Source organism: Notolepis coatsorum (assembly GCF_963971535.1).
Source record: "Notolepis coatsorum genome assembly, chromosome: 16".
Taxonomy (NCBI): Eukaryota; Metazoa; Chordata; class Actinopteri; order Aulopiformes; family Paralepididae; genus Notolepis; species Notolepis coatsorum.
In genome coordinates, this window is record NC_140180.1 from 26957520 (window position 1) to 26969764 (window position 12245).

The window sequence follows — 12245 nt, forward strand, 5'->3', positions numbered from 1 at the left end:
GACAGAGAGAGAGTGCCTGGGAACTAGAGAAGAGAAGACGACAGGAGCCGGGGTAGAGTCAGGTTGCATCCTCTGAACAAAGAACTGTAGGACACCTGGCAGACTCTGTGAGAAAGAGAAGAGGAGAGGAGAGGAACGGGAGGTAGAGAGAGTGAAGGTAAGAGAGATGGAGAAAGATATTAAAGAGAGAGAGTGAGGTAGGGAGAGAGAGAGGAAGATAACTGGGAACAAAGCGAGACCCACAGAAAGATACAACTCAGAGAGAGAGAGAGAGAGTGAAATGGGGAGAATGTGAGAAGAGAGATAGAAAGAGGGAAACCACCGGTCTGAGAGACAGAAAAGCGAGAGTCTGCGGCAGCAGCTGTTGTACTAAGATCATGTTTGTGTTTCTGTGTGTTTACCAGCATTTTCAGATTTCATCTTCTTCAGAGTGTGAGAGAGTGTGAGAGAGAGTGAGAGAGAGTGAGAGAGAGTGAGAGAGTGAGAGAGTGAGAGTGAGAGTGAGTGTGAGAGTGAGTGTGAGAGTGAGAGTGAGTGAGTGTGTGAGTGTGAGTGTGAGTGTGAGTGTGAGAGAGAGAGATTCTATCATTGCCAACAGTGTTTTATGCATTCTGATTGTGTGTGAAACGTAACTATTGGAGATGCACGTTGGAAACTACAAACCAATTGATTGTGGATGGCTGTTTGTGGTTATGGGGTAAAAGCTTATTTTTGCCTTAGTGGGTTAACCCTTTCGCTGAAAGGGTTAACCCTTTGTCATGTGGCAGTGAAAGGGTTAACCCATAGCTGTCAACATTGGGATTTGAAAAAACAGGATATTTCGCCCCGCCCCCTTCCCCCCGGCCCGCCCCCTCCCAATGTAGTCTCATATGTTTTTTTATTTTATTTTTTTTATAATTTTTTAAACATGACATAAAATTAGACACACAAGCATTAACTGTAAACATCCAACGTAAATCACAGAACTATACATTCCATTTGAATCAATATAAATGTAGTTTACGAGATATATATATATATATTGTCTGCACTGCGCAGCCATATATTTAGAATAGATAGAAAGGGCACATTGTGGTGTATCATAATTAATTTGTTGAATACAATAGGATTTTTATATTGACACAAATTAAAGAATATTTACACTAAGTTCTCTTTTACCTCTTATTCAATTCATTCATTAATTTAATTGTATGCACTGTTTATATTGTGCATAGTCCTGTGTGTTGTATATTGTGTCCTATGTTACTTTTGTGTTTATTGTCTCTTTCTATATACACCGTGGGAAGGGGGGCACGTAATTGAATTTTTCTGTATGTCTTGCACAAATTGGAAAATGACAAAGTTGACTTTGACTTTTAACATGCGTCTATAGTGTCAGACACTAATTGTAATGTTAAAAACGGATACTGCTGTAATATAAAGTGAAATTCTACCATGCCTCAATGTATCGACTTTAAACATACACTAAATGTTAATGTTAGAAATGTTAATTTCCATTATTTCCACCATGTGCAACATTTCCTAAGAACAGCAATGTCCATTCTATCAACTCCAAATCTGTGCTATGGTGCATGCAGAAGGAGAATTGCTGTCTTGTTTTGGATGAATGAGTAGAAATGAAAAACGGAAATCTTCATTTATTAAAGTAGTTTTGACATGTGATATAGATAAAGATATTGTTTCATTGTGTATTGATTAACTTTACATTTGCTCTTCATTGCTTTACAAAAGTTATACTGGCACAGTCTAATACAGCAATGGATTATGGGTAAATGCAACTTTAAAGCAGTGCCAATGTAAGACTGACTTTACATTAAACGAATGACAATAATATAGTATAAAGTAGGGTATTATTTGGACTAAAGAGTGGTGTTGTCTCACCCTACTCGCATGTTGAGGGAGAGCACCATACATTATACACTGAGAAACCACGGCCGAGAGTGAGCTCTCCGGTAACAACCCCACTTTGCCGGTATTGCTTCTCTGCCTTTTGTAGTTAGGTTGTTGTAGAATGTAATACATTTCTTCTTCTTCTTCTTATTTGAATTTCCGGCAGTGTAGACGCATCGTGGCGTATTACTGCCCTCCACAATTCTTGCTTCGCCCACACTTGAGAAAGTTTACACTCCTCTTCTTCTTCTTCTCATCTTCAAAACACATTTCTATCGTCTCTGTCTCCTTCTTCTCTGCTCCTCTTGTCATACAATCACAATACAAACATCATCTCCTCTCTTGGAAGGCCCCCCCAGAGGGGGAACCCTCCCTGCTCCTCTTGTCTTTGCGCTAAACCCCTCCTTTATCCGGTCGCTGTTCTTCTTCTTCTTCGGGTCGGAACCATCTTCCGGTCTGACTTCCTGTGCTAACGGTCTAATCTACACTGCTGCCACCTGTCGTCACGGAGGGGAATTGCAGTCATTTTGTAAAAATAAAATAAATGTAAAAAAACGGGAAAAATACGGGAAAATATTTTAATGGGATCACGGCGGGAAGGAAGATTGAAATACAGTACAATCCCGGGAAAAAACGGGATGGTTGACGGGTATGGGTTAACCTTCTGTATTGTCGCCGTGAAAGGGTTAACCATTTGGTAGTGTGGCAGTGAAAGGGTTAACCTTAGGAGTAGGTTAAATGGATGCCTAGCCCTTAGCTGTCCCGTGGTGAAGCCTCAGGCCATGTTACGAGACGGGCAGCACACAGAGTCTGGAATCAAAACAGTTTTAATTCACACCACAACATGCAAACAAATGTTTTAACCATCCACAACAGAATACTGATGATGATGGCTTTTATCATGTTTATTGAGGAAGCCTGTGTATTACTGGAGTTATCTAGCCAGCTGGTTCCAAGACAAAGAAGAAGCAAACATGGAATACATTTAGACTGCAGTATTCTCTTGTGGATGGTTAAAACCTTTATTTACATACGGATTAAACCTTTTTGTTTCCGGACTTGTGTCATGGCCAGAAGGACCACCACACATGCCTTCACTATCTCTTTAAAGTTGGGGTGCGGCTTCTGGCTACTGGGCCTGTATTGTTGAAGGTTAAGGGTAGGGTTAGTGGCTCGGTAATGAATGAGAGTCAAGGGGTTAGGATTAGTAAATCTTCTCTCCATTGTATTCTAAGCAACAATGCCGTATGCTCTGTACATTTGGTAACCGTGTGTGTGTTCTCTCTGTAGGACAACCTGAGTGTGTTTCTGCGCGGCTGTGAGGAGCTGGGACTGAAGGGATCCCAGCTGTTTGACCCAGGAGACCTGCAGGACACTTCCACACGTCCCAACGCCAAGTAAGACACTGCTGGACATATTAATGACATGTTACATGAGACATTACACGTGATCTGACATGTTACATGTGAAGTTAACACGTGATTTGACATGTTCCACGGGATATTGCACATTATCTAATATGTTACACAGGATATTACACATGACCTGACATGTTACGCATGACATTTGTTATTTGTTTAGATTCCCATTAGCTACCACACTGGTGGCAGCTAATCTTCCTGATGTTACACCTGATGTTACTAGTGCTGTCAGGCGATTAACATTTTTTATCTAATTAATTACAGGATTTGTAATTAATTAATCTAATTAATCGCATAACCATTTTATGCCTGATATTCTATATTCTATAATCATATTTCAAATTGCATGTGCGGATGGCAGAATTCAGTACTGTATCTACAAAACCTTCTGTTTAATCATCTTCCATCTATTAATTTGCTTAGATTTCTCAGGTCTGGTCAATTTGATCATAGTGTTATTCACAGTCAAAGATAAAAAATTTTTTTTATTGATATTCTCATTTGGTTCATTACAATGTACTCAAGCCTAGTAACAGACACAGTATTTCTGACACTGGGAATACATTCACTGAGATCCATAGATGTCCCTAGAATCAGATACCAAGAACATGCAAATGGTAAATGTAAATGTTACGCCTGATGTTACGCCTGATGTTACACATGGCTCTTGGTATCAAATTGTAGCATTGGGTAATGTGTGTGTGTGTGTGTGTGTGTTTGTGTGTGTCCCCGATTGTCTGTTAAATGGGTTCTGTTGCTACTCCATCTCTGTCCATCTCTGCATGTCTCTTATTAGTCAGTTTGAGTGTCTCTGCTCATCAGTCTGTCTGTCTCTGTTTGTTTTATGTGTGTAAATTGTCTCTTAGACAATAAACCAGTTCAGTGCCAACACAAACGGTACATTGGTATGGCTGGGGGTTGAACCCTCGGGTGTTAGTGAAGCAACAATGCCCTATCTGTTGGGTACAGCTGGTTGTTGTCCAAATATAACAGAAGGCTTTACATCATTCACTAAAATGATGACTGGGTCTTTGTTGCTTGGCAACAAATACGTGTGTGTGTATACACACACACACATATGCATAGTCCTACACACTCGCCACATGTGTCCACACACACATATACACACACAGTCCTTATGAAACTGTGTCCATCAGCAGGTTGTCTGTCAATGAAGGACAGGAGGGAGCTGTAGAAGGGAGGGAGAGGCGGAGAGAGAGAGAGGGAGGGAGGGAGGGAGGGAGGGAGGGAGGGGGAGAGGGAGAGGGAGAGAGGTCTCGGGAGTTGCTTGGCTGGTTCTATCAGAACAAATGAATCCTTAGAAGCACTCAGGTGTGTGTGTGTGTGTCAAAGTTTAGTTTACATAGCCTTAGCTGTCCTCAAACACTCTGAAGAGGTGTGTGTTTGCGTATGCATGTCGGCTGCATCCTCCCTGTGATTTATATACCTGGCCGTGGTCCAATGCCCCCCTTTTTATATTGACCTCGCCGGGCTACTTTTAATAGCTACTCGACCCTCCGTCGACTGGTACGCCCTTGTTAGCAGCTAAGACACTCGTACGCAGCTTGGCTCCCTCCTGCGTTGCCACCTCAGTTATTATTAGTACAGGTGTCTACTTGTATAGGAAACAGCATTTGGATTGGAGTGCAGAAAGATCCTCATATGCTATGAGCTAACGCTCAAAATACGTCCCCTGCACACCTCCCGCTGATGGAAACAGATCCATTCTCAAGATAAGTGACGGCGTGCCAGAGATCGCAGGAATAGAGGCAACAGGGAGGTCAGAAAGAGAGAGAGGGGGGGGGGGGGGGGGGTTAGAGAGAAAGGTGGAATGGGGGATGAAAAAGGAAGGGAGAGAGTTTATTATTTCTCGTACCACCACAGTAGTTGAGTCTGAAAGAGGTGAAGGGAGAGAGGGGTTGAAGGGGAGAGTGCGTGTGAGAGAGGTTAAACATGTAGGCTGTTTCCATCAGAGGGCAGCTTTTCAGTCAGTCTGGCCCTCAAGGTCATTTATTATATCACTAGTATAAACATTTCCAAAAGCAGATATTTGAGGTTACAACAGGGTGCACTGGAACCATACGAGGTTTTCAGCCACAACCATATCCAATGTACGAGTTCCATGCAGTCTTTTATTATTATAATCTTTTTACCTACCTGTAAAGCTGAGACTGCAATTTAAATACCCTCGTTTATACGTATACTGAACTACATAATCACCATAAAGTCACAATTTGGGTCTATGATGCAGCACAGAAACAAGCATGCATACAGACCCCCCAGTCCCTATGCTCTGCCCCCCCCCGCCTGACACACAATACATTGTTCTAAGTAATAAAGTTGAGTATCACTGGTGTGTATGACCCTAAATCTGATCCCTATGATCCGACACGTTGTGGAATCTGACGTGTGAGTCTTGTCAGTTTGTTTTCAGATGTGGTTGGATGTTAGTGTGTAAGGCAGCAGCAGAGACGACCAACCTGTCCCTGTGTTTGTTTAGTGGAGCGAAGGGAGGGCCCCTAAGGAGCTTCAGTGGGCAGGGGAGGGAGCGTGTGACGGTCTAGAGACTTGTCCCCTCCAGCTAATACTTTCATCTCTCCGTCTTTCCTCTTACACTTCAGAGAGTTTATTCTCATATTGTGCTCGTGTCTCCTAGTATCCCTCCTCTCTTCTTTTTGTGCTTTTCACACGGTACGTTCCTAGCTCAGGGTTAACCTGTAGCTCTAGGCTTAGATGGGAATATTTCACACGGTACGTTCCTAGCTCAGAGTTAACCTGTAGCTCACACAATAGTTAGTTCAGGGCTAGGTTCTAGAATGGTTGTGTCTAGAGTTAGTTCAGGGCTAGGTTCTAGAATGGTTGTGTCTAGAGTTAGTTCAGGGCTAGGTTCTAGAATGGTTGTGTCTAGAGTTAGTTCAGGGCTAGGCTCTAGAATGGTTGTGTCTAGAGTTAGTTCAGGGCTAGGTCCTAGAATGGTTGTGTCTAGAGTTAGTTCAGGGCTAGGTCCTAGAATGGTTGTGTCTAGAGTTAGTTCAGGGCTAGGTTCTAGAATGGTTATGTCTAGAGTTAGTCCAGGGCTAGATTCTAGAATGGTTATGTCTAGAGTTAGTTCAGGGCTAGGTTCTAGAATGGTTATGTCTAGAGTTAGTTCAGGGCTAGATTCTAGAATGGTTATGTCTAGAGTTAGTTCAGGGCTCTAGAATGGTTGTGTCTAGAGTTAGTTCAGGGCTAGGCTCTAGAATGGTTGTGTCTAGAGTTAGTTCAGGGCTAGGCTCTAGAATTGATTGATTGATTGAAAACTTTATTAACAGATTGCAGAATGGGTACAGTACAGTACAGCTCAATACATACAATTGTTAAGGGGATGCAGACCAGAGAAAGACTTTCGTCTTGTTTACATCAGGGTCCCCCATTTTCAATTCATCGTAACATATATGACATACATGACATACAGATAGACAGTACTGCTACATCTCCTGCAGAATGGTTGTCTAGTTCAGTGGTTCCCAAAGTCGGGGTCGCGACCCAAAGGTGGGCCGCGAGCAGCCACGGGTGGGCCGCGAAATGATTTAAAAAAAAAAAAAAAAAAAAATTATTTTAATTTTTTTTGTCAGGCCACTGAACTTAGAAGCAGGCCAGGACAGTGTTTCTAGTTGTATTCTAAAATTATATTCTATTGTATTCTAAAATGTGACTATATGGTTTTATATTAACTTAATAAATAAACAAAAACGAAAAATCTACTTATTTCAACGAACATTTCAAACTAAATAACAGATTATGCACATAAAACGCTGAAAACAACCGAAGCAACAATAGTATTTTAATGAGGCTATTATTATTATCATTATTATTTTGCAACAAGTTAGCCCTCTCATAAATAGCACATATAAATGAATAACTAACTTGAACTAACTTAATAGGATTGAAGTGATATTTGGCTTAAAAAATCGGTCGCCTGACAAAAAAAAAAAAAAAAAAAGCCAGACGATGTGCATTGGGCCGCGGCTCTCTGACGCCTTATTTTCTGGGCCCCGGCCTGAAAAGTTTGGGAACCCCTGGTCTAGTTAGTTTATGGCTAGGTTCTAGAATGGTTGTCTAGTTAGTTTAGGGCTAGGTCCTAGAATGGTAGTGTATAGAGTTAGTTCAGGGCTAGGTTCTAGAATGGTAGTGTCTAGAGTTAGTTCAGGGCTAGGTTCTAGAATGGTTGTGTCTAGAGTTAGTTCAGGGCTAGGTTCTAGAATGGTTGTGTCTAGAGTTAGTTCAGAGCTAGGCTCTAGAATGGTTGTGTCTAGAGTTAGTTCAGGGCTAGGCTCTAGAATGGTTGTGCCTAGAGTTAGTTCAGGGCTAGGTTCTAGAATGGTTGTGTCTAGAGTTAGTTCAGGGCTAGGCTCTAGAATGGTTGTGTCTAGAGTTAGTTCAGGGCTAGGCTCTAGAATGGTTGTGTCTAGAGTTAGTTCAGGGCTAGGTTCTAGAATGGTTGTGTCTAGAGTTAGTTCAGGGCTAGGTTCTAGAATGGTTGTGTCTAGAGTTAGTTCAGGGCTAGGTTCTAGAATGGTTGTGTCTAGAGTTAGTTCAGGGCTAGGTTCTAGAATGGTTGTGTCTAGAGTTAGTTCAGGGCTAGGTTCTAGAATGGTTGTGTCTAGAGTTAGTTCAGGGCTAGGTTCTAGAATGGTTGTGTCTAGAGTTAGTTCAGGGCTAGGTTCTAGAATGGTTGTGTCTAGAGTTAGTTCAGGGCTAGGTTCTAGAATGGTTGTGTCTAGAGTTAGTTCAGGGCTAGGTTCTAGAATGGTTGTGTCTAGAGTTAGTTCAGGGCTCTAGAATGGTTGTGTCTAGAGTTAGTTCAGGGCTAGGTTCTAGAATGGTTGTGTCTAGAGTTAGTTCAGGGCTAGGTTCTAGAATGGTTGTGTCTAGAGTTAGTTCAGGGCTAGGTTCTAGAATGGTTGTGTCTAGAGTTAGTTCAGGGCTAGGTTCTAGAATGGTTGTGTCTAGAGTTAGTTCAGGGCTAGGTTCTAGAATGGTTGTCTAGAGTTAGTTCAGCGCTAGGTTCTAGAATGGTTGTGGTCCTGTAGGACCTTGGCTGTAACCTGGAAGAAGGTTGTCACTTGTTGGCCAAGCTGCAGTAGCTCGTCATCATTTTGGGATGTTAGTTATAATAAATAGTTATATTGAATAATACTAAATACTTCTGAGTGTATCTCATTTGAATGATTTATTTTCCAGCACCTTGTATTGAACCGGCTGTTTTTATTGGGTATAGCAGCAACACACCAAATCTTAAATGAATTATTCCCGTCCTTGCCTGGCTACCCCACGCCTAAGATTAAAACACATTTACAACCTTGACGGCACATTAGGTGTGCAGTGTTCCTGGCTCCAAACAGCACCGCTAATTGATGAATTAATGCTGATCATCTGTGTTCCCTGTTGTGACACCACAAAGGAACAATCCTCTTTCTGAACTGATTGTTTGGGCTTGTTAATCTGAAGACCTTTAACCTTGGCCAAACAACAAGGAATACCTACTGTATTACAGTTTCCCCACTGCCTATATAACCTTTCAGGCTGCTAAGTCCATTCAAACACTAGGCAAGACCCATTTTCCATATTATGTCACCTTTTAGAAAATCTATTTTTTTCCTCTTTTCCTTCAGATTATTCTCTCTCTCGCTCCCTCTCTCTCTCCTTCCCTGACATATTCTCTCCCTTCCTCTATCTCTCCTCTTCCTCTGGCAACAGCTGTGAGTGCTCTCTTGCCAGCGTATAAACAACAGAATGCCGTCAAGGTGATCCTTGATCTGTGTGAAGGTTGATCCAGTAAAGTACCCCCCCCTGCAACAATTTCAATTCAAAGGCAGCAGGAAATAACATCTTACACCTTAACATATTTAATTGAAACAAGGAACCTTTTGACCCCTTGACGGTCCATTATCCAAGTCACAGACGCTAGTATAGACCTGCTCCACCTCACTTTATTAATATGCCGCTCCCTATGGTCTATAATGTACCCTGCAGTGTATGAAGCTGATGTGAAGTAGTTCTTACCTCACGTGAAACGGCTTCCTCCTCTATCGCTCATTGATTGACAGCGGGGGTTTAATCCCGAACCATGCGAACGGCTCAGCGAGGCGACTTAACCCCGTACTCACCTTCTAAAGATTATTATGACAAGTGTGTGTGAACAAAGGCCTCCCGTTTTGAACTTTGACCCCGCTAGTCCGCTAACCTCCAGGTCATATTCGGTTACATTTTGGAATAGGTACCGCACAGGAAGGAAGTCAGTGTCGCTCAGTGAATTATGGGTAAGAAAGGAGTGAGGGATGATAGAGGGATGATGGGATGGAGGGTGTTTCACTCTCCATCCCATCGTCCCAGTGTTTCTTACAGGTCTTTAGATGAGAGAGAGAAAGAGGAGAGAGAGAGAGAGAGAGAGAGAGAGAGAGACCGAGACCTTTGTCTCTCTCTGCTTCTTTTGTGTGTGTCTCTCTCTCAGCCCTCTAGGCTAGTATTTTTGAAGCTGAACCTCTATTGAATCTTCAGAGGAAGAACAATAATAGTCCATTTCAAGTTTTCAGATGTGATGTTTTTAAATTCCATATACTATATTACTACATGTTGTACATTCAGATACCTTCAGGTGACGTAGAACATCAACACAATGACTGTATTACTGTGTATAAGTGTCACCTGCAAAAAAATAACTCCCCTCTCTCTCTCTCTCTCTCTCTCTCTCCTCTCTCTCTCTCTCTCTCTCTCTCTCTCTCTCTCTCTCTCTCTGTCTCTCTCTGTCTCTGTCTCTGTCTCTGTCTCTGTCTCTCTCTCTCTCTCTGTCTCTCTCTCTCTCTCTCTCTCTCTCTCTCTCTCTCCTCTCTCTCTCTCTGTCTCTGTCTCTGTCTCTGTCTCTGTCTTTGTCTCTCTCTCTCTCTCTCTCTCTCCTCTCTCTCTCTTCTCTCTCCTCTCTCTCTCTCTCTCTCTCTCTCTCTCTCTCTCTCACTCTCTCTCTCTCTCTCTCTCTCTCTCTCTCTCTCTCTCTCCTCTCTCTCTCTCTCTCTCTCTCTCTCTCTCTCTCATTCTCAACCTCAGGGTAGCCGACTGCAGCAGAAAAGCTCAAGAATGTAAGTGACTCCTTTTGGATTATAGTGTGATTTGTTTGTTTGCCCTATTGTTTGGATGTAATATATATATATATATATATATATTTTTTTTACAAGGGAGTGCTGTGTGTCTGTCTGAGGGTTTCATTCTCCTTTCATATCTATCTCTATCTAGAAATCCAGCATATGTCTCTCTCTCTATCTCTCTCGCTCTCTCTGTCTATCTACCTTCTTGCTGTCACTCTTTTATCCCTTTAATTATTCACTCCTGCTCTGATGGTGTCTATTTTTGTTCAGCCTAGATTTGCTGCACATAGCTATACACTGAGCCTTTTATCCGTTCTCTATCAGTCTCTCTCTCTCTCTCTCTCTCTCTCTCTCTCTCTCTCTCTCTCTCTCTCTTCTCTCTCATCTCTCTCTCTCTCTCCTCTCTCTCTCACACTCTCACTCACTGTCTATCATATGGCTGCTACTGAGAATGCTAGCATGGTGCTGTTGTAATGCTGCCCCAGCCTACTCTGCAGTCTAAGAAGTACTCCTCTCTCTCTCTCCTCTCTCTCTCTCTCTCTCTCCTCTCTCTCTCTCTCTCTCTCTCTCTCTCTCTCTCTCCCCTCTCTCCCCCCCTCTCTCTCCCCCCATCTCTCTCTCTCCCCCCCATCTCTCTCTCCCCCCTCTCTCTCCCCCCATCTCTCTTTCTCTCTCCCTCTCTCCTCCCCCTCTCTCTCCCCCATCTCTCTCTCCCCCATCTCTCTCCTCCCCCCATCTCTCTCTCCCCCCCCCTCTCTCTCTCTCTCCCCCATCTCTCTCTCTCCCCCCCCTCTCTCTCTCCCCCCCTCTCCCTCTCTCCCCCCCTCTCTCTCCCCTCTCTCTCCCCCCCTCTCTCTCACTGGCGTCACTGTACTACACCACGTTGCTACACTGTCCTACACACGGTCACAGCTGTGATACTAATGCTAACTGTTTTAGCTGACTACACAGAGAGACCATGAGCCGCTACACTAGCCAGCGTACGCCGTGCTGCAGTGGCAGCAGCTGGGAGCTACAGTAATACTGCCACTGTGGACCAGAGAGAGCCCTGCTGCAGCACGGCACGTATCATGTGAAAAGAGGAGTAACTGGACTGGGAAGAATTTGCTGTGTGGTGGGAAAGGTGTTTTGTAAACAGATGGGACTCGGAGATCAAAAGTGGACCTTTGGTTTGGGTCAGTGGAATTCTGCTGGAGCGGGGAAGTGACTGTTGAACAGATGCAGGTGTAAAACGAGGAGGTGTGTTGTGTTGTTTTGTGAGTGTTTGTGTGTGTGTGTGTGTGTGTGTGTGTGGTGAGTGCATGCATATTTGCAATGCATGCCTGTGTGTGGAGATCATGTGTGCATTATGAGACAAAGACGCGACTGTCTCCGTCTGATGGAGCACCACGGGACAGGTATTTCCACATGTGTCAGAGGAGACAGCTTCTGTAAACTGAGGAGACGGGGACAGAAAGCGTGACCTCAGATGTTCAGGATGTGACAGGGTTGACGTGAGATGTTCTACACAGTATACTGTAGTCAGTTTACATGCCACCGGCGTGTTCTCACACACACGCATGTTGTTTGGATTGGCCTACCTGCACTACTTATGGTTAGTCTTGGCTGTATTTGAAGGTTTTTAAAAGGGCATTCCTGCAATAGCTTTCAGTTGGTAAACAGAGGGCTATTTAGATCAGGATCCATGTATCGGCAAATGCACAGACTCAAAGTTGAGTTTTGAATTTTAAATACGAGGACAGATTTCGTGACCAGAGGGCTAGGTTTTTCCGGATTTTTCTTTTTTTTACATTATGGGTGCGCTTAGTAAGCA

The 12245-nt window shown here is 43.3% G+C and overlaps 1 protein-coding gene across 1 annotated transcript in view; it reads left to right on the top strand.

Moving 5' to 3' along the window:
• The window catches only part of LOC311242859 (LIM and calponin homology domains-containing protein 1-like), a 192548-nt gene that overhangs the window by 116644 nt on the left and 63659 nt on the right, over positions 1–12245 (top strand). Inside the window, 3 exon segments of the mRNA XM_084331921.1 lie at positions 3181–3287; positions 10395–10413; positions 10415–10426. Of these exon segments, the coding sequence (XP_084188047.1) occupies positions 3181–3287; positions 10395–10413; positions 10415–10426 (138 nt within the window).